The 23,238-nt window shown below is 40.8% G+C and overlaps 1 protein-coding gene across 3 annotated transcripts; it reads left to right on the forward strand.

Annotated features, from left to right (window-relative positions):
• The first annotated feature begins 16,216 nt into the window (after window positions 1–16,216).
• hnrnpa3 (heterogeneous nuclear ribonucleoprotein A3) lies at window positions 16,217–23,181 on the forward strand. Of its 3 annotated transcripts, none has more exons than XM_080038050.1 (11): window positions 16,217–16,273; window positions 17,302–17,424; window positions 17,545–17,691; window positions 17,773–17,983; window positions 18,084–18,173; window positions 18,268–18,339; window positions 18,990–19,037; window positions 19,216–19,353; window positions 19,484–19,600; window positions 19,715–19,797; window positions 21,232–23,181. In XM_080038050.1, exons 1-10 carry the CDS (start codon window positions 16,268–16,270, stop codon window positions 19,780–19,782), a joined length of 1,020 nt encoding a protein of 339 aa, XP_079894176.1. In that variant the 5' UTR covers window positions 16,217–16,267; the 3' UTR covers window positions 19,783–19,797; window positions 21,232–23,181. The 3 variants fall into 3 exon arrangements, with proteins under 3 accessions (XP_079894176.1, XP_079894175.1, XP_079894177.1); XM_080038049.1 differs by lacking the exon at window positions 21,232–23,181 and adding an exon at window positions 19,899–21,087; XM_080038051.1 differs by lacking the exon at window positions 21,232–23,181 and adding an exon at window positions 19,899–21,087 and having other exon boundaries at window positions 19,216–19,341.
• The last annotated feature ends 57 nt before the right edge of the window (window positions 23,182–23,238 follow it).

A 23,238-nucleotide genomic window follows, 5' to 3' on the forward strand; every position in this document is an offset into this window, starting at 1 on the left:
AGGTTTACATTTGTACGACTTATACTGGTAGTGATATATCTTCATGGAAAAACTACTTTGATCACCACAGAGCACAGAGATAACCTTAGAGTTCTTAAAGTTCCGTGCTGAGAGGGCAGCTGTGGAGTAAACGAAAAGTGGGTCAGGTCAGATATTGTCTCAGGGTTGGCGAAATTTTTGGGCCAACGAGATGTCAGTCCGCATTAAACAAGCAGGTCAGATGAGACCAAAACTGTGTACCCAGTGAGTTCATCTGGCATGTGTTCATTATCAAAGTGTACCCAGCTTTGATAAACTGGGCCAGTATTTATGATGGCAAAAAGAGACACGAACCACATCTGCAACACTTTAGGACCAGATGTGCACAGTGTGATTTGTCTGGTCAAGCCTATGAACTCGACTGCAGAGACTATGTGGGCTATACTTCATGATCCTGTTTGATTTGGATTATTGTTCAGGCCAACATTTTCCTACATTATTAGTGGGATAATATCATTACTCATTGGTACTTTAATTAATTATTTTATTTTTACGACCCCGAAAATTCAAAGCATCTTTTTTTTTTCTTCTTAATTCTCTACGGTTTTACAACTAAATTCCTGCATGTTTATATAGGCACTTGACCTTTGGCATCTCGAGAAATGGGATTATCAATAGACACCGTTGATGTACAATGTTCTGGCTCCACATCTTCCAAATTCTTCAAAGACGTATTGTAATTCTGGTTCTCCATTTGTTATTATACTTTTATATACAAAACATCTGTTCATGTCTGTCTGTCCTTGAAGAACAATTCCTACTCTGTTGCTCTTCTTGAGGTTTTCTTCATGAAAGTGAGGACAGAGGGTGTTGTATGTTGTACATTGTGCAGCGCTTTGAGGCAAATTTTTGATTTGTGATTCTGTGGAGAGATAAATAAAAAGGACTTGACAGCGTAGCATGTTAAACCATTTGTCTGCATAAATATTGTCACAGAGTACACTGACATTAAATACTTTAACTGTGTATATAATATATACAGTATATTTACTGTAGCTTACATTTCAAGACCATTGCTGTAGTTGGCAAGGCATGGAAAACATTCTGGGAGAATGTCAAAGAAAATGTAGAGGTAAGGGGGGTGGCAATCAAAGGCCTGACATAAAAGTCTGAATGTCTGAAGCATCTTCTTCACAAAAACATAGAGGACCTCTGGGTCATGGTGTAACAGTCTGCAGAAAATGGGCAACATATTAAAACCCTACAAACACAATCAGAATCAGAAACAGGTTTATTGCCAGGTACCTGGTCTGATGATGCATAACAATAAACATACAGTCAACATAAGGACATTTGCATAATTTGAAATAATAAAATATAAAGATATAATTTAAAATAATTGATAAAAAAAGAGAGATATGTCGAATTTAGGATTATTAAGACAAATGGCAGAGTTTGCTGTGTAAAATCCACGGTTGACACGGCATACTGCATGGCATGCATACACATGTTTGCATTTGTGTGCTTTATTTGCCCATATGTGTGTTTACCTTGCTCTGGGGGGTATTCATACTTTCCTGGGTGTTCACGGTTATCACACATTTGCTGCAGCTCACACACACACCAACACATCTGACCTAACAATCCACTCAACAGTAATCTATCGGTGTGATCCATCATTATCACGTTTTATTATGGCCACCGTCGGAGATATAATTCACAAATAGGTGCATGCTGTAGAGATGACAGTGAGGGAGAGGGATGTCCTTTACCTTCGTCCTCTGCCAGGCGCCTTCAGGAGTCTCTGCGGCCCCGTATGCAAGAGACTAGACCCTGAATGGGCAGGGAAGCTGGGGGATCTGGGGAGCACGAGCCTGGCCCTGTTAGCCGGCTCCATTGTGGGCCAGCAGGGCTCCCATTAAGTGCCAAAGAGAGAGAGAGAGAGAGAGTCAGTGGGAGAGAACACACCACAGCAACAGCGGAGCAGTGTTGGTGCCATGTCACATGACCGCGTTTGTATTCGGTGGCCATAACTCACTGCCTGTACGTGGGGATTGATCCCAGGCATGGACACTCCCTGGAGGAGCCCTGGCACTCAGCGGAGTTTGATCCCTCAGATTAATGCAATAGGGATTCCTGGTCCAGGCCTTTGTCTCCAACCAAACACTTAATGTCCCCCAAATTTGTATCCAGCAAAGGTTGAGTCCCATGTTTATTTGGGTAATGAATTGCTGTAATTAATGCACCTATTGATTCCCCCTCAGTGTCTCCTACAAAGGCCAGTCCGATTTCTAATTTAAAGGCAATGGGAGTGTTAGCGAGAGGATGAGGAAAAGGGGAGGAGTGCCCAGTATAGGCAAAACAATTGCACTATGTGCTTCGAGAATGAGAGTGTAATTGTTCAATGAATCACATTTGAATACATTCAATTAAATCTTTCAAGTTGAGGGCGTTGGTTTTGTGCGTGTGCTGTTGTATCTTGTTGGTTTCCCCTTGGTGTTGTAATAAAAATGTAAATCCTTAGAGGGCATCTATGAGCCGATGAGGACGTTTGCCAAGTAGCATCTCGGAGCTCTGGTGTCACACTAATAACCACAATGCAATTTTCTCAAACAAACACGCAAGAGACATTAGCATATAATCCCCTGGAATTATGACTATACTAATCTCCATCACTGCGCCCTCACAGGGGAATTCAAGATGTGCTTTTGCAAAAACAGTGCATGCAGAGGAATTCTTCATATAGCACTTCAAGGACAGGAGGTTCCAGTTTTGCGAATGTAATCTAGTTATCGAGCCATGATGAAAATGTAATATTTTCTTCATTGTGTGGATCTGTCCTGTGTGTGGTTTGGCTTTTGTGTCCTTTCTTTGATCTGAGACCTTTGCGGGGCACCTTTAGAGGCTTTTATGTCCGTCGCTTTGCTGTGTGGCTGTGCCCTGTGCAAACACCTGGTCACCGCTGCACTGGAACGTCTGACCACAGAACAATGAACAGCCAGTTGGTCCATCTATTATTGTTTATTGAGGTTCACCTCAGGATTTGCCCCCCTGTGAGTAATTGCAAGAAAGCGAGCTTTTGACCTTTGTTATATAACGGAAAAAAGAAAACTTTAAGTGTAACATTGTCAATGTGTGTATTGATCACCAGTGTAATTACTTCTAAATGGTACCTTGCCAGTCCAGAGGTGGGTGGTTTCACTGTTTGAAGGATGTCTCCTGCGACGTTATAAATTACAACACAAGAAAAAACAGATAACATTACTCTAATCAGAAACTAGTCCATTAGATTTATTCTACGCTTACCATTAAGTGTGATATTTAAATTGGTTTGATATTCAAGGGGAGCTCCGATTGTGTGAGTAACAACAATGGAACAGGGCTAGTTATTCAAGTCATTAATAATACACTTTAACTAAATCATAGCCAGCAGTTCAGTCTATTGCTCGGTTTTTCGCCATTCTAACAGCAGTGATGATGAATAATGATTTGTTCTAACCTCCTAGATTTTCCAAGAACCTATGGCATGCCTTATTAAAGACAAAATAGGTAGAAGACTAATTAAGCACACCAAATAGGAATGACGGCATGCCCAACTGCCAGAGCCAAGTAAGGGCTTGAAAAATGGCTCCTCTGCTATTTCAATTAATCAGTTGTATTTTGCTTAATTTTGTTTGACGTTGGCAGAGGAAACGTCCTCTGGGAGTATCTGTCCTTTGACCACTAATGCTTTAGTAATTCTTCTATCAGCAGGGCCGTGATTGAAACAATCAAGTGTGTGTGTGTGTGTGTGTGTGTGTGTGTGTGTGTGTGTGTGTGTGTGTGTGTGTGTGTGTGCGTGTGCGCGCGCGCATGCATGCGTGTGTGTGTGTGTGTGTGTGTGTGTGTGTGTGTGTGTGCGCGCGCGTGTGTGTGTGTGTGCGCGCCATCATTTGGGCCAACATTTGTATGCATGTCGCTACACACAGTACTTACATACAGTGAACATATTCACTCGTACATATTTGAGCAGCAGAGCAGTGAGAACCAGTCTTTTATTCGTTCATTTGTGGTGTGTGTTCTTCATTTTCCTCCCCCTGGAACTGAGTATGGAGGTTGATTGCAGAGCCCACACATCTGAGAGTAGAACCTGATTAACCTTCCAGTGACTCCAGAAGCTTGTGACCACTGCTGCTTCACCTCCTCGGCAACCCGTAGCCCAGGAAGGAGATGCTGAACTTAACCTCTGCTACAGTGATGAATTAACAATAGAACAATTCAATGCCCCAGTAATTACCAAACACTTTGGACACGGCAACATTTTTCAGCTCCGCCACACAGGTTTTCTTCGGTATTAGTGGCTCTCACCTGGAATCCTGGGGCTCTTTGCTCTTCCTAACTTTGTTTTCTCTGACGCAGATTAGATCTGCCACCCCATTACAGATTCATTTTCCTAATTTTTCATGTCTGCGCCGCGCCCCATCTGCACAGGGCTGATAATTGTGGGGGACCAGCCCTGGTGATTAACATCAGCAGAATTAATTACGCCCGCCATTAAGGCTCCAGGTTGCACACAATGATCAAGAGAAATTAACTTTCTCCCCGGCCCCTAAATCATCTCACCTTCAAGTGGAGTGATGGCAAAGAGACAGGCATCGGAGTCCTGGACCCTGCTCGGCACCTTTTCTAAACCAAACATGAGGTGCGTATATCCCACACACACCCCGCACCGCTTTCCCACTGAGGAGATTATAGCTGTGGCTGATGGGTATCAATTACGCTGCCTTATGTGGTGGGATGAGCGAGAGGTGTCCGGGGTCTGGTGACTAATGGAGCTGGGTTGGAGTCACCTTTAGGACTGTTTCTCTGGACAGGGAGCACCAGCCAGATGCTAAGGGGTTCGGTTCACAGGGCCTGACACACACAAGTATGGAACTATACACACCACATTTGACTGTGCACTCTAGAGCAGGGTGGCCATGTGACTGTAGGTTAGCCAGAGAGTGATGATGAGAAGACTTTATCGTCTTAGTCATGCCGACAGACTGTTTGTTCTCCTGTCAGGTACAAAACTTTATCTTAAAAATAAACCAGATTGGAATACAAATTTTTTTTTAAAGAATGCCTTGTTTTATACCTTTTAAGACTTTATATTGTGGTTGTCTTGGAGCCTTGCACAGTAGGTGAGCAACTGTAGATGAGTTGGGCTCCTCGGTAGAGCTAGAGTGATGTGTTTGTAAGCTATGCTAATGGCGCAGGCCCCATGCCCCCCAACAGCAGGGAGAACAGTGGTAATGTCAGGAGGAGATAAGCAAATTGCGTCTGTATCATATTGACTTGTCAAGGTTAAGCAGTGTGAGCAGGGGGGGAGGAGTGAGAGGCGGAAAAAAAACTGTCCATCCTTTTCGTCGACTACTTAAAAAAAGATGCATGCAAAGCAAGGAGAAAGGTAAACAAGAAGAGGTATGATAGTATGAGAGGTGGTTTTGCATTGAAGCAGTCCCCGCTCCAACCTGAGTGCTAACCCAGTGTACTGTTGGGATAACAATCACAACATAGCAGGGAAACAGACACACGTTTGTATGGGGAGGGTTTGGCTCTGTGCTCTTGTTTAGACTGATTTGATTTAGCTCCACAGGATCTAATTAAGCTCAGGACCCAAACCTCTTTGGAGTTTCAGTGTAGCCATATTGTGAATGTCAGGCTTTGAGGAATGGCCATGAGCGATCAAACCTGTGTATGTGTGTGGTTTTTATTTTATGAACACACATCACACTGATGGAATAATGGCTGTCATTGGATATATGGTAATAAAATCTGACGATCGTTATGCATAAGGGGCCATATCAATTTTGATGACGGCAAATGCAACATAATCAAAACAGTAACATTAAAGGCAATGCCAAGTTAACTAGTGAAAATTTCAGTAAAAAAAAGAAATCCACCAGCCTGAGGTTAATCCCATGGTGATTGTCACAGTGCTTCCCTTTCCCTCTAATTAGCTGTTGCAGTTTTGCCTGAATTCAGTGTGCAATCCCCTGGATGAAGTGCAGTCAGCATCTTTGTGTTGCTTAAAAGCACGAGAGGTGCAGTATCATCAACTCCATCTTCGCTCCAACACCGCCTCTGGATGATTTAATAAGGTTAAAAGACTAGTCAGCAATTACCCCCTGCTCAGTGGAGGAAAACTCTGAAACACAATTGCATCACAGCTGTAGACAAATGCCAGACACCACAACTCCAAAGAAATTGGCTGTCTCTGCCTTTTTTATCTGAAGTCCATGCTTAAAAAAAGAGCTTTCTTAGTTAAAAATATACAGATAGGTTCTCTTAACAAGTTACTTTTTATTTGCTGGGCTTGTTCATGTATCTGTCCCAGCAGAACCTTGTAATGGTCAGGGTGAAAAAGTCCAGAGAGTGTCATAGAGTGACATTTATTGCCTCTGCTGTGGGGAAACAGGTAAGCAGAGCACACCATCTACAAAGTAGTCCCCTTTGACACCGGCACTCTACAAATCAGGGCTGAAGGGCAGGCCAGAATGGGGGCACTGACACAGAGAGGTCCTTTCAGAGTTCCAGCGTGGCCCAGGAATGTGGCAGAGCGTAGGCCGAACAACCGCACGTCTGGGATTTGTCTGGCACCATGTTTGATTTTTTTTCTTCTAACCTCAACATAAGAAAACTCAAGGGTGCGAAAGGTGTCTGGTCTCTGCCCTGTCCCACTAAACCCAACTCCATACTTTTTCTTTCAGCGATAAAAGTTTCAAACTGGGTTATCCCCTCCCCCACAAGACACAGACGCTTGAAAGCTGCTCCGTGGGGGGTATCGGCTCTATTGAAATTAGCCTTTCCTAGTTTCACTTATTAGATAATACTTCCTGTATTAGTGGGGCGGCAGTGATGGCCGGCAGATTTACAGCTCTCTGAGGCAGGCAGCTCACTTTAACATGGGCCGTGATAACTCTGCTCATTAAACAGAGGATGTCATCACTCCACGCCACCGTTCCATGTTACATGTCACACATATCCTCCATAGGCCAGCCTCTGTCCACCTCCGTCCACAACATCCTCTAAATCTGTCATTGCCACCTGGACCCGGGTCCCACAGTTGACAAAACCGCCCCACTGCAGCTTTGTACGTGCATGCATGTGGTGGGCACATGTGGAGGGAGACACACAGGTGTCTGTGTGTGTGTGTGTGTGTGTGTGTGTGTGTGTGTGTGTGTGTGTGTGTGTGTGTGTGTGTGTGTGTGTGTGTGTGTGTGTGTGTGTGTGTGTGTGTGTGTGTGAGTGGCACATTCAGCATTGCACACACCCAGTCCTTCCTCCACTCACTGTATGTGTGGACGGATGTGTGGGACAGCGATCGGACCATCCACATGGGGAGAGGTGTAGGCGTGACGCTCATTACAGCCCCAACTCTGTACACAGGGCCAGATAAGCAGAACAGGACAAGATAAGGAAGCGTGGCTGGCTATAGCAAAGTGCAGCCAGATATTCTGATGCCAGCACCAGATGAAATATTCAGTCTCTCTCTAAACATGGACTCTATTGTTCGCCGGGTAATTTTAATATACTATTTGCTGCTGCATTTTTATTAATTAGTGCAGGAAAGAGCCACTTGATTATTGCTGAATCTGCATGCTTTACTCAATAAAAATGCTAAATATATCTGTTGAAGTTATGAATTTACAGCAGCATTATTGACGAGGAGCACTATTCATAATTTCTTGATTCTTTGTAGAATAAATATTGGCTAAAGAAGAGAGGAAAGGGGTAAATGCCAATGGGCTTGTTGGTTGGGTATTATCTTATGCTTAGGCTCCCTCCAAAGTTGTGACTAAGCATTGCATGTGATTTATTTTTCAAATCTTCTGAATCTCTTTACATTAATCACAATTTGCGTAAAACACAGGTTAAAGTGAAGACTAAAGAAAAGGGTTAAGTTGAAAAAGGAAATTCAACCATATCTATATAAATTTGCACTTCATAAAAAGGAAAACTTAAATTAAATGTTTGCTTTCTATTGAATCCTAAATACATTTTGCACATAAGCAGCTGTTTGAGAAATTTCCTGAAATAAACACTTAACTATGCCTTGATTACACTGTTTATTCCAAAACATGTTTGTTGTGGGCATTGCAAGATGAAAAATGGATTTCTATAAAGTCTAAAAACGCATTGAAATGCAGAGATAGTAATAATTTCTCTAACTGGATAAAATGCCATCGAGGATTTGCCTGGGTCGACTTGCAAAATGACCCATGCCAGCACAGGCTATTATGCTACATTAGTCATCGACTCCTGGGACCATGCAGGCTTTATGGCTATTCTTCTTTTAAATGGAGTATCACCTAATTCAAAACATTGCAGAAAAGTGCTTATCTGACTACACTTTTCACATTGCAATGTTTTTGTTTCTGTGTGTGTATGACTATTTTGAGGTTCTGTGTGAGCGTGTGCATTCCTGTATGTGTAGGTCTGTGCATGAGTTTTGCCTCTGCATGTGTATTCGTGTCTGTAAACTAATATTGGATCACCAGGTGCGAAGGTCATAATTCAGCTGCTCCGTAGTGATGCAGATAGTGTTTACTGTATCCAAGTGGTGCCATTAGACATCATGTCTGCAGAAATTTAGCCGTTGCCTCTCAACCAATAGATTGCTCCTCTCATCATCAACAGTGCAATCATTCTCGGTGATAGTAAGGCACAGGGGAGGGAAAGAGGAGCCAGCCATGCCAAGATGGATGTGTGTTATTGTTTGTGAGATGACAGTGTGTTTCAATCAGGTCTTCTGTGCTCTAATCCCAGGTAGAGCTCTTGAAGTGCTGAGTCAGTTAGTGGCTCATCGATCTATCACAGTGGGTTAGTAGTGGGCAGGTGTACTCCCCGGCTCCCAGGAGACCAAGGAAACACCTGCCCTGCTCTGCTCGGGACTTCATCATCCCGCCATTCCTTTGTCTCGATCTGCTGGGAGCTCAACGTCGGCCCACAGAAAACTGTGAAAGCAGCACTTTTGTGGTCGTTTGTTGTCCGTACACAAAAATTAGGCAGAAGGGAGAGGTGGTTTTCCCTTGCCTCCCACACCTGCCCAATCCCCCCCCCCCCCTCTTCCTTTCTCACCCAGGAAGAGGCGACATGCACTGAACGGACCGCACACAACTACCTTGAAGCTGCACAGATCACTACAGACTCACACCTTTTGAACAGAGAGCAAGCATGCATGGCAGCACAGATATGCAGTCCCCGAATCTTCATTGTATTAGCCAATTCTCTGTTATCAAAAGGAATAGTCCTTTACGATGGCTGTAGAGGAGGATGACTTTGGAAGTACATTGAGAGAAAACATAGTGGTTGTTATTACATCTGAGAGCAGTGCGCCAGCGAGGAATGAGAGTCTATGTTTCTCCTGCTGCAGGCAGTCAATTAGTGCCAGAGGGAAACACAGCACTCCTCTGTTGCTCTCCGCTGAGGAGCTGTAAATAAAGGTTTTTATTACACCACACTATCTGTGTCTCTCCTCTGGACATCAATAGGCCAATGAATTGGACTGTTTTCCCAGCATAATCACTCGTCCTCTTTCTATTTCTCACTAAACGCAAGAAGGAAGGTCACAGTCAGTGGCTTAAAAACGCAAAAAAATGGGCACCTTCTTTGATTGATCTGTATTTTTGTTTTGACTTTAGCACCAATTTTCAAACAGATGCCCTTAATCCTATCGATGCATTATTCATTTGGCTAAGGACTGACAAACCAACCTAGCACACTTTATTGCTCCCACAGAGCATTTGAGGAAAACCTACAAATATCTGTCCATAAACAGGAGAAGAAGAACAAAAGAAGTCCTGGCCTGTCTGACAGTATCAACACACGTTGTGATGGCCACCATGTATCAGACTAAAAGAATCAGTCGATACTGAAAAAGCTAATTAAGTGCAGTGATGTTCCTAAATATATGAAAACTATCTTTATCATAGGATATGAATCCCTTTTCAAGCAGCACACAAAGCTTAAGGGTTTAATAATTGTCTCTGCAGATACATGAACTTTAGCTCTATAATCTATATGAATTAGAAAGTCTACATAGAAATAAATGTTAGGGTATTTATATACTAAACTCATAATCGTTGTCCTGTCCATATCTACAGACCCAGTTCAATGTTAATACAAGATTCATTATTCTTGGCACCCGACTTACAGACAGTAAAAATGGCAAACACACACACACACACACACACACACACACTCAACTTAAACAATGTATTATTTATTTCCAAGACTATGCTAAGACAATAGTGACTTTAAACAACACATTTGTAAATTTGCACCACTTCGCAGAATGTGTTAGTGTAACTACCACAGATTTTACAAAAGTATTTCATTGCAAAGCCACATAACCATATTCTTCGACTCTAAAAACATCTTCTGTAGCCTATTCATTGTGCTGTTTACTGTGTATTTAGATTATAAAGGGCGGATGTGTAGAGATATTAATATTATTGAATAAAAGTGCTCCTATCAAAATAGGGTACATTTGTGCTGTTATACTGCAAATCATGTAACTCTGTGACGTGTCTGCTTTCCACTATTGCTGCAAATACAAACACATTTTGGTCACGGAGAGAACCAAAATGCAAGGCCACTGTAACCAACTTTAGCTCCTGTAAATTGAATGCTGATTCTATTTATATTGGTGTGATTTACACCCAATTTCCTCTATGCGAGTGAACAGGAAACAGATGCTAGGAATTGTTCTTTCCCTAAATTCCTCTGAGAGAGATTCTAGTCAACACCGACGTGTGAGATTGGCTTTGTACTTGCATGCGAAAAGGTAGTAGACAGTGACTAAATTGACTCCCTGGTTTCCCTGCTCTGAATCACCATTTCCTCAGAGTTTCCACTTACGTATGTCCGTCTGCCCAAACCCAGGTTATGGCAGGCGGGCTTCCCTAATGGGGTTCTGGAGCCAAGTCTACGTTTTCTCAGGACAAGGTCAAGCTTAACTGTTTGTGAGAGAGGCATTAGATTAATAAAAATACTTAAGTGACAAATGATAAGACAAAGTAAACACAATGTGACAGACATAAAACCAGTTGCAACATGCCCATTATCTCTTGCAAATACTCTTAAAAGTTCGACAGTAATGCTTTAAATAAATCCTCCTAATACAGTAATGGGCCAATAATAAAAATGTGTTACATTAATTCGGCAAACAAATATGATTAGGGTTTTGAGATGATTGTAGATCATCAAGCCTCCAGACATGCGACACAAGGGAAAAATAATAATTTAGTATCCAGAAATATTGTTTGACATTTACAAGGTGATATGATTTGAAAATAAAAAAAAACATCTTTTCATGGACCATGGTGCCATCTAGAGGACGCTGAAAGCACTGGAGGAGAATGAAGCACAACATGTCCATTATACAAAAGTGTATTGTTAGTGTAGTTATTTGCATAGTGCAAATGGCAAGGCTTGTGTTCGGGGACATGTGGGGTTGTTTTCTTCCCTAGAAAAAATTGTATTTTGATGTTCTTCAGAGAAGATTAAGTGGGCTCAGTGGAGAGGAAAACCTGCAGTTGTTTCATGTATGATCCTTGACACTGGCACCTTGTGTGGAGCATTATGATATGGTGCCACCTACTGTTGGGTCGCTTTCTCTAAAACTGATCAGAGCAGAGCTGAAGAACATCAACACAATCGCAGCAGCAATTCTACTGATATGATCAAATTAATGGGATACAGAGGTCAAAAGACCGTACAATTCCATAATTGAGTGTGTGTGTGTGTGTGTGTGTGTGTGTGTGTGTGTGCGTGTGTGTGTGTGTGTGTGTGTGTGTGTGTGTGTGTGTGTGTGTGTGTGTGTGTGTGTGTGTGTGTGTGTGTGTGTGTGTGCGTGTGTGCGTGTGAATGTCTTACCGTGCTCTGTGTTTTCACCTACGCCCCCTGATAAGAATAAAAGGGGGAAAGGTTATATTCATGTCATCCCCCACCTCACAGATGATTTGCTGCCCCTGGCTCCGCCCTCACAAAGATTTACTGTACATGAAATTCTTGCTGACACGGCGCTCCTCGGCCGCTGCATCTTGGATATATGGCAAACCATAATTTGGAGGTGTAAAATGGGTATAAAAACCTGTATTAATTATTTAATCGTGGTTCTAAGTGCTAGCTTTTAGTCCACGCCAGGATGTCATCCCCCTCTATTTCAAAGGAGCGTTATCACTCATTTGTCAAAGAAAAAAATTTGAATCAAGACTGAGATTGTATAGTAAATCAGAGCAAACAAAGACTTTTTATGGGTGTCATCAATTGTTACCTTTTTACTGCATTTGATGCAAATTAACTTCTAATTGCATTTAGGTCTCACTTCTCCGGCACTGCACTTAACTGAAGACATACAGTGAAGAACACCCAAGACTACAGTGTTCAAATGGAATCTGATACTTTGACTGCTTCCTTAAAATCCCACTTGAAAAAGACAAAGCAGCTATCGCAAGTGCACAGAATAGAAATGGCCCTGGCAGGTAGCAGTGTGTGGGACCTGTGATATATTATCTCCGTGTCAGGGGGCAGTTAGGTCCAAAGACTGAGGGGTGTGATCAACAACCAAACAAACATGTTGTCCTGAGGTTGGGCAGAGGAGGTGTACACAAAGCATCCATCAAACAACATATGTGAGGGGCTGATAATGTACTGTTTACTCTGACTGCATTCGCCAAACTCCTCCTTGCAAATCTCATTTTCAATTATCAGATTATTTATCAGGCCTGCATCGATGATTGCTGGGATTATTGTTGTTCAAAGGTCCGTTTGGGATGTCAAAGTGGTACATGACATGTAACACAAAACATACATATCCTACTAAATAGTTGTGTTTGATTATCCTAATGAGTGCCAAAAGCCAAAAAGCATGAGTTTATAGGTATTCAGCATTTTTATGTTGAATTGTGAAAACAGATTAGGTTCATTCTAACTAGTTTATACTGTGGAGCGGTTCAACCACTAGGAAAGGCACCGGTTTGTACAAGTACATAAAATACAATTTATTGGATGGTTTGCATATAATATATAGATGCATTTATATTAGTCATTAATTATTCAATGCACAGCAACTCTTTATTTCTTCGACATTGGGTGGTAAAAAAATCACAATTCTCCTAAGATACATAATAGTGATTTAAAGCATGTTAGTAGAACAGCTCAAACCTGTATACTCCAATAACCATGATTCAATATACTTTTAGATACTTTCCATCAAGGTCATTTCATAATACATTGTAGATAGTGACATTAATCCAACAATAAAATTCCAATGTATCATCAACTATTGTCAAAATCTGTGTTTTGACACTTTTTATTCCAGAAAAACAGAAGGTATGTCTGTGCAACATAGTGATGATAAAGCTTAAACACATCAGCTGTCTGGAGCCAAATATAGATTATACATTGTAATAACTGTTGAAAAGGGGATTACAATAAAACTAATCACAATAACAAAGCTTGGCCTTCAGACCTATCAGTGTGAGAAGCATGCAAGTGAAGGAATTAAAGACAGAATCTGATATGCAGAGTTTTTACTGCATGACGACGTTATGAATTCTAATGTGACCCTTGTTTGTTCCAATACAGACATAGAAAAAATGTCAATCTATCATAACATTTGGACAATACCCCCAACCATCTGCTCTACTTTAACAACAGTGGCTTTCACAGGCTCGGCTTCAGATGCTAAGTGTAACATTGGTCTGACAACAGGCATCCACTGCAAATGTATGTATAATATATGGGCTTTTATTGTCAGCAATGCCATTACCATCCTCTAATGGTCCAACAGGGTGTATTTCTTGGAGAGGAAAATGGTTTTCACATGTTGGCAGGACATCAAAATAAATAAATAAAACATTAAAAATGGGATATTTGTATCAATGCTTTCGATAATGTTCCTTAACTAAGAGTAGCCGTATTTGACCTGGATCGTTCGTGCATGTTTTAAAATATAAGAAGGACATGCAAAATTAAAGAGCAAATACAGTACTGTATAATAAAATCGACCTAACACCAACTGTCTCCTGAATGAACTATGGACTGATCATAAATACTAATCATTAATAGTGCCAAAAAAACATTACTGAAAAATTGGGGCTGTATTTTCCTCATGCGCCACAATAAAGTTAATGACAGACATTGTCTAGGCCATAAAAAAGTCATATATTTGGAGATGCTGGTCAGCTTCAACAAGGCTCAGTAGCATCTGGACCATAGATCATACTTGCTCAATCAAGTATTTGTGTCAGAGGGATCTAACTTTAACCGCCAGATGTATGTCATGTTTCCACAAATACAGTTGAATACAATACAACGCTATATGAGGTCATTAGTTCTGAGGAATAGAGTAACATAAAGTTATTATACTATAAATATGTTAATGAAGGGTAACAATGAGTGTGCCACTGAGATGATGCTGCTAACTATGACGATCAAAATAACTCTTTACAATACGATTCCATACCCCTTCAGTGAATAGGCCTAGGAAGTCCTGGGAGGTTCATCTCCTGTCTGAGGACTATACACTTTTTTTAGTCTTTTCACCCTATCACTCTATCACCCTATTAATAAAAAACATTTCGACTTCAACTTAGTGAATATGTAGTCTGGTGTCCCATTTAACGTAATCATCCTATGAAGATCCACAAATAATGAAAATGATGAATGCTCTGTTAAACAACACATAGGCCTATCTACTGCTCTGATTATTGAAACAAACTCCCTTTGAAAATTGTGATGTTTTTCAATCAGTTGTATCAGTTACAAATTGTTTATGCCACACATTAATCATTATTCCAGTGGTTGCACTAAACGTAACTTTGAGACACAAGTGTGGGCCTACACATTGGACAGAGGGTGGTAGGTGGGGACCAGTATGGGTCAAAGAGCAAATTCCATTCCATTGGGTTAATCTAGCCATCTAGCCTAAAAATCTATCAGACAGCTTCAGCTAATTCAGAACGCTGCTGCTCGAGTCCTCACTAGGACCAAAAAAGTGGATCACATTACCCCAGCTCTGAGGTCTTTACACTGGCTTCCTGTCACTCAAAGAATTGATTTCAAAATACTGATGTTGGTTTATAAAGCACTAAATGGTTTAGGGCCAAAATACATTACTGATATGCTGATACGTTATGAACCGTCCAGAGCCCTTAGGTCGTCTGGGACAGGTCTACTTACAGTCCCTAGAGTTAGGACTAAACAAGGAGAAGCAGCTTTTAGTTATTATGCACCAAAAATCTGGAACAAACTCCCAGAAAACTTGAGGTCTGCTACAACTCTCAGTTCTTTTAAATCGAGTCTGAAGACTTTTTTGTTTCCATTTTAACCTGCAATTTTTATTTTATTTGCTTCTTTTATTAGCTTTTAAATGTTTTATAATGTGTCTCCATTTTAACCTGCAATTTTTATTTTATTTGCTTCTTTTATTCGCGTTTAAATGTTTTATAATGTGTTTTATGTATTATAATCTTGCCCCTGTAAAGCACTTTGAGTGGCCTTGTGTCTGAATTGTGCTATATAAATAAACTTGCCTTGCCTTGCCTTGCCTTAGATTAACCCAATAGAATAGAATGTGTAGGCCTACGATAGCCTACTCTATAGACTAGTGAAATAAATAGTACGGTTTTCCATGTCACCTAATGGTAGGCCTACATCCAAATACATGAGTGTGTGACTAGAGTATTATATCTAGTATAGTGCTTTTGAATACACACATTTTAATTGTAGGCCTAAAACTAGCCAATTGTAGGCTCTCACCGTCCAGCAGGTCGAGCTGGCTCGTATGTAGCCTATCTGTCATGAGATAGGCTAGATATAAATATCCAGTTTCTGCGGCTGTTCTTCGACTGCAAATATAAATATAATAAATGGTTGAATTCAGAAGCTGGATGAGGACTATAATTCTGTCAAGACGTAGGCCTATTTCTCTTCAACCAGCAGATGGCGCAAATTGTCATTTTGATTATTTTTTGTTGCAGGGAGCAAGGTAGCAAAAAGGGACAGTCAGTGTACAAAAATAAAATTCATCGTATGTTTATAGCCTATTATAAATAATTATACACAACACAGACCACAGGCAGCTGCTATCGTTTGTTACATCATTAGTTTTGATTATAACAGCTGAGGGAGGACTGACGGACATTGCATATGACTGTATGGAACACAAGCAGACCACTGTCCAACCATGTCACGTGACAGACTGCGCGCCGTGCTGCAGCAATACCACTCTCTAGTGCCCGTGCACAGGATCTGCGAAATGGAGGTGAGGTGCTCTTAAATGTTGCAAATCTAATGCTGTTATTTGTAAAATGCACTAAAGCCACGGTTAGTCTTAAACATTGGCGAGGGGGTGCACAGCTTTGGTTCATAAATCGTGGCTCCTCTGTAGCTTTAACGTAGCTCAGGATTCATTGCTGCGGCTAACGAACAGGAGCTAACGCTGCAGCTAAGTTAGACGGTGAAATATAACAAGCTAACTGGCTAGATTGTATTACCGACGAAGACAGTTTGTGCTGGGCTGCTGTTTCAAACGACTGTCAAATGAACATACCTGTATGGTTAATGTGACCCCAATAACTCGTAGCAGGAGATATGTTATTATTGGAGGCTTTTGGTAACGACGCATTTTCAACCTTAGCGAAACAAGCTAACGCCTAGCATCGGCAGCTAGCGTCAGGCCGTGCGGCCTGTTGTAAACCTGGCGATTGTCTGCTAGGATGCCCAGGCCTATATTAAATAGCCAATATATGTTTCTATTTGTTGTACACTTTGTTCATTTGACAGCTTGATTAAACACGATTCGTATAGTCCTATTACTGAATGTATTCGCCACAACAAGGGTAACGTTCCATTCTGGGCGTAAAGAGCATCAATACAGAGTTTGTGTTGCAGATATTAGTGTGTATCAGTATTGTATCAACTGCAGCAGCAAAGTAACGTTATGTAACCGTGCCGTTAAGTTTCTACGACGCCTAGTTTCCGATAACAGCAGCTTTTCCCATTTTTACAAACATAGGCCTGCGTCTAAGAGTTGTATTTCATTGCACATTTATTTTATCCTGATCACTCCTGCATCATAGCACAGTTATTTCTGTTTAAATAATTTCACGTATATCTCTTGTAATATTTTAGTGTACACTTTCTATTCATATATTACATGAGATGCCTTAGGGTTACTTATGTTCTATGTTTAGGTGAATTGTGTTTATTTTGTTTTTAAATTCCTTGCGTGTGAAGGCTGCTGGCATTTAAACCAATTCTGATTCAGATTTTCTTGTCATGCTTTTACAGGACCATGAAGCTAAAGAGCCTGAGCAGCTCAGAAAGCTGTTTATTGGAGGTCTGAGCTTTGAAACCACAGAGGAGAGTTTGCGTGCCCATTTTGAACAATGGGGAACTCTCACAGACTGTGTGGTGCGTATATTTTATTGCAAGTTAATATGACTTGAGATAATGATAATAAACTATGTGAACTTGTAAACTTGGCACCAAGTCATTTAAACAGCTCTTATCTCCATCGTGTGTTGTTTCTAGGTGATGAGGGACCCCAACAATAAGCGATCACGAGGGTTTGGCTTTGTTACATACGCCAATGTAGTGGAGGTGGACGATGCCATGCAAGCAAGGCCCCATAAAGTGGATGGGCGAGTTGTTGAACCCAAGAGGGCCGTGTCCAGAGAGGTAAACAAATCCTAGAGCAGAAGGCAGACTCTACAGTGGTGTTATTGGTCTTTCTGTACTCATGGATGCACTCTCTTTTAGGATTCCAACAAACCAGGTGCCCACATGACAGTGAAGAAGATCTTTGTTGGTGGTATTAAAGAGGACACAGAGGAGTACCACATTCGGGAGCATTTCGAGAAATATGGAAAGATTGAATGCATTGACATCATGGAGGAACGCTCCACTGGGAAGAAGAGGGGATTCTGCTTTGTGTCCTTCGATGACCACGACACTGTAGACAAAATTGTTGGTATGTGGTTGTTTAGACTCCAGAGATAACCACCACGCCAGTGGTTAACATTGAGCAATTGTATGACCTTGTGTTGTTTGTTGTCCCGTTTTCCGTGCAGCCCAGAAATTCCACACAATCAACTTCCACAATTGTGAGGTCAGGAAAGCCCTCTCAAAACAGGAAATGAATACCATGTCCAATAACAGGGGTAAGAACTCCATCACAGTTAGAATCAAGTTAAACTCACTAACCAATATTGTATGTGTTGTATCTGTACTAATGACACCTTTTATTATTTTCAGGCAGGAGTGGAGGATCTGGAAACTTCATGGGGAGAGGAAGCAATTTTGGAGGTGGTGGCAACTACGGCCGAGGTATGTAGCCTGTCCTTAACAATACTAATGCAAGTACATTTGAAAGTGATGTTTACGTGCCTAAAGGGTTTCCAGTTTTTCATCCAGGCAGAAACACCAATCGAAACCATTCCTGATATGTTTTTTATTTTTTACTTATGCTGAAGGCAAACAAATAAATGGTGCATGGCTGTAAAACCGGTTCCTCAGCTTGGTCTGGGCAGGGTGAGGCACTTTTTTTGTTGCCTCCAACTTCTATTCTCATACTTTGGTCAGACAACGGACTGATTTATATCAGTGCCAGAACATGTAAGGAGATCAGCTCTTCTGGCCTGCAAGATAAGTGGCTACAGAAAGTCAGAGGTGACTGAAATGTGTCTCTTTAACTTTGTTGCTATGCAAGACTGGCTTGACGTGTTATCTGTTGCTTGTCAGGATCCTTGAGACGCTTTGTTGTCTGATCCAACCCACTAGGCAAGACCTTCATTTTCAAATTTAGCTACTTTTAAAGAGTTCATTTTTGGAAATGTAACCTAGTTTAAACAACATGCCAGAGCAGAAAGAGATTGTCAGATGAACCTACATTAATGTTGACTCATGTGACAAGGCTCCCAGAATAAACATTTTAGTCAAAGTGTTTAATGAGTAACATAGTTTCCTTATCTTTTAAGGTGGCTATGGTGGAGGACGAGGTGGTTATGGCGACGATTTTGACAACGGTAAGCTCATTTAACTCATTGATTATGAAATGTAAAAATTCAACATTGTAGGACAATAAGTTCACAGACTTCTTCTATGGTTGTGTCATGGGTTGCTCACTTCAGAAAGTGCTTCACAATAGTGTTGTGTTAGAAGTTAGGCACTGTTGTAACTTTGCTTTGTTTTTCACTATCATAGGTCCAGGAGGAAATTATGGCGGAGGACCAGGTTATGGAGGAGGCCGAGGGGGTTATGGAGGTGGTGGCCCGGGGTATGGCAACCAGGGTGGTGGATTTGGTGGCGGCGGCAATGGAGGTTATGGAGGTAATGGTGGAGGTAACAAAGAAAATTAATTGACTCCAGAATTCTGAATTTTACAGTAAATGCTAGATGTAATCCATATACAATTTGAGTATTAGACATCTAAAATCAATACTTGCCTTTTAAATTTGACACATATCTCCAGGATACGGAGGGGGTGGAAATTACAATGACTTTGGAAATTATGGTGGACAGCAGTCCAACTATGGTCCCATGAAAGGAAACAACTTTGGTGGCAGAAGCTCGAGTGGACCCTATGGCGGTAGTTTTTTTTTTTTAAATCAAACTTCAAAATGACACCACCAGTGACTTAGCATTGTAATTTCTTCTGAGGAATATCTGACTTCTTTTATGGCGATAACGTTTTTTCCTCCAGGTGGCTACGGCTCAGGCAACGGTGGTGGAGGAGGAGGAGGAGGCGGCTATGGCTCACGGCGATATTGAATATTTCGTGTTTTGGTAAGTTGCATTCAGTTTCACACCACCCTCGTAGCACAGTACAGAGTGAGCCAATGAAAGTGCAGAATAACTATTTGTTCTATCCTGTATCCATTCAACAGGCTTCAGTTCTTAGCAGGAGAGGCGAGGAGGTGAGCAAAGGAATTGTCAGGAAAGCTGCAGGTTACTTTGAGGCAGTCATCTGAAAGCATTAGAGGAACACACAAGTCAGACATTACTGCAGCTAAATCGGAGAAATTTATGGAAGAAGGACTGTATACACAAGGCATGAGTGCAGTTGATACCCTTTCAGAATTGTGATAGATGTTTCCTAAAATTGTTTTAATTTTTTCTTTGTGTCTGTATTGTGCCTATGGTATCAAGGGTAAAGAATAGTGTTGTTTTTCCCTTTTCTTTTTTCTAAAGTCTTTTTTATATGGGTTAGTTTTCTGATGGTCAATTAATCCTTTGTCTTTTAACCTGAATTTGTCATATAGCATTAGTTATATTGGGCCCACGGATGAGCTACAATTACAAAAGTTTTCTTTTTAAGTTATTATGAGTGCTCTATTGCAAGTGTCAAGTGTATTATGATTTTGTATGTGAAGCACAATGTGTAAATCCTTCGTTTTGAGTGTCAACAACAGTAAGCAGTCTGGATTAGAACTAAGGGGATCCCTCACTCTTTTTGTTCTCAAGAAAATCGAATTCTAGATTGTTCAAATATTTTGATTAGTAGAAAAAGGCCGAATAAAATTGTGTAGTAAAGTAACATGAAGTTCAGTGCATCATTGGTTCAGAAAAAGATTAAATGAGTTTTAAATGAGTTGTAAATGTATCTGTTGCCTGCTCATTGTGACTGTGAAGTTTAGAAAAATCAGTCTATCCAGAACCACCACCTCCTTTTGGGAGTGTCATTTTACTTTGCTATAAATAGTGTACATATACCCTATATTATATGTACTTGTACAAGGGCCTTTGACAAGGGAGTGTTCTGGTAGTCCTACATACACCACATATACCAGTGTTGAGCAAGTAGGATTATAACAGCTACAAACACCCGAGTTGGCCCCCTCAGGATCGCTAGTGTGGAAGATTGCAGATGACTGTCAGTCAGGACGTCTTCAGCCCCAGCACAGTGGACCAGTCAGCATTTTGAGAGAGAAGGGAGAAGGCAGCATCGAGCACACCGCCCATGGAGGAAGCTTGCAGTGTCGTTCCTGGTAGTGAGCATCTATCCCTCTTTCAAGGCTAGCTAAACCCTCCAGCAGCTGGTGCTAGCGAAGAAAGACTAGTTCCCGGACACATTGGAGATCCCATTGAGTCAGAGATACTGCAGTTATACCTGCAAGTGCTAGATTTCAGACATTAACAAGGAAAGGGAGTGAGTATTTCACAGAAATCTGACTTACGAAGATGAAGCAGGTAAGAGTAACCACTTTGCTTGATTTGCAGATGTGGAATGAGGCATTCTCTTGCTGAAAATCTGTAAAGACCTGATAACATGGAAGGTTCTGGATGGGTAAGAATTTTTCAAAATATTACATAAGGCTGCTCATACATTAGTCTCAACGGTGCACATGGTGATTATACAATGCTCAAGGGTATCTTTATAAGGTAAACCAGGCAGGATGCCATCTAGTATTGCTGAACTTTGACCAGAATCAGCCTGTGACCTGCACCACATGGTTCGATACCTTGAAGTAAAAATGTTTCCATGTTTTATTACCTTTAACTATCAGTCAGATAGTTAATCAGTGAAGAAACACTCCTGAGGAAATAATATATCATACGGTGCCATAGGAAATTAGTGTTTAATCTCAGCGGCTTTTAGATTAGTTAAAACTAGTGGATTTGATTACAATACAATAGCTCATTACAAGGTTACTCTCTGACACCTTGAAAATTGAAGGGTTTATTTTATTTTTTGTAAATAATAGTGAAGGATTTATCTTGGATTATTACTGCAAATGCGGGTGAGAGTAATAAAATGAAAAATAGTATTAATGTATTTGATAAGGAAGGCCAGTAATCAGCACTTTAAAGAAGCTAGATTGAAAGAACTGAGGTCTAATCCTCATTACATTTTTTATTGAACAATGAATGCATATACAATGGGGTTAAATGAACGTATTGAATACATAGGTGAAATGTATAAGCAGAGAGGAACTGGTCACAAGTGAAGTGAAACTATTATATAGTGGTGAGAAACAAGATTCGCTGTGATTTAACAAATGTACTAGTTAAGAAGCATGTGTTCCAAGCAGTGTAAGCATAGGTGACTTGCTTCAAAGAACAAAAACGGAGTTTTAAGTTGTCTGGGGAAATTCTGTTTCCTTTTTCCAGAAAATAGTAACTGATTCTTCTGCTACTGTAGTTGCTGCTTGAACTTGAGGCTGTAGCAATTATATAGTAAATAATTACATTTAGATATGCATTTCAAATTTATTTGAAAAATTCCTTTTTATATAATTTGTATTATATGCATAAGACATTTTTCAAGATTTAATGTTGTTGGGATACCTGTCAAACAGGTGACACTTCATATAGAATATGACAGTATTACAAGATATTAAGACTGTATGAGATTCTCTTTTTAAATTGTGTTTACAAGGATTCATACATGCACTTTTAGGATTCCACACAGGTCAGGTCTCCTTAGTTTGAAAAAAAAAACAGCCTGCTAATGTGTCTCTCGATCAGTTAAAAGGATAGAGTTTCTACAGAGGAATGTAGAATGACCAACTCCATGACACAGAATCAAGACGTGCTTGGCAATGAATGAACTGAGTTGGCTTAACAGTAAGATTTTTCAATGTAAGTTTGACTTGTCTTTAAATAAAAACATTCTCCATGACTTTGAGTGTTTTATTCCTGAAAAGCAACATGCCCTGGATGTAAATAATTATTTTTCTGTGTAAACTGTACTCAAATGTCACAAGGTTTCATTGTTTGATTCACAGATGTCCTTGAGTGTAACCCTGCTCACAGGTTTAGTTTGCCACACACCCTCTGAAGTTTGCAGTGAGGGTGGAAAATGGGCTTGGTGATCAAAGGTAGTGTTTGTGTGTGAAAGTGCGTGTAGAGCACATACTGTTTGTGTAGGGCTTTACCTTTGACTATGCTCACCCGGTGTACCATTGTGGAGTTTTCAAGCATGATTCACACTGAGCGGACTCAACTGTAGCTCGACAATTGTACTCTTTGTTACGACATTATGAACGCAGTGGGTGTGATTTCTTTTGCAACCAGAATTTCACAGTATTAAGGTTTAGGAGGGTTTACTGTACAAACAAGCTAATATAATGCAAGCAGATTGTAAAAAGTGGTTTAAGCTGGTAACTCCTGTTTCAGTACAGTATTCCCTTCATCAACTTTTATGCAAGCCTTTCTGTAGGGCTTCACGTCAAGACCTGACCCAAACATGTGGTATGTTATGTAATCATTCCTTAGACTATATAT

This window comes from Ammodytes marinus (assembly GCF_949987685.1).
Source record: "Ammodytes marinus genome assembly, chromosome: 12".
Lineage (NCBI taxonomy): Eukaryota > Metazoa > Chordata > Actinopteri > Uranoscopiformes > Ammodytidae > Ammodytes > Ammodytes marinus.

Excerpts from the sequence above, each read along its gene's own strand:
- hnrnpa3 (XM_080038050.1), top strand. Across the intron at positions 17,692-17,772 it reads AGAGGGCCGTGTCCAGAGAG|GATTCCAACAAACCAGGTGC; the intron begins GTAAACAAATCC and ends ACTCTCTTTTAG. Across the intron at positions 18,340-18,989 it reads TGGTGGCAACTACGGCCGAG|GTGGCTATGGTGGAGGACGA; the intron begins GTATGTAGCCTG and ends TTATCTTTTAAG.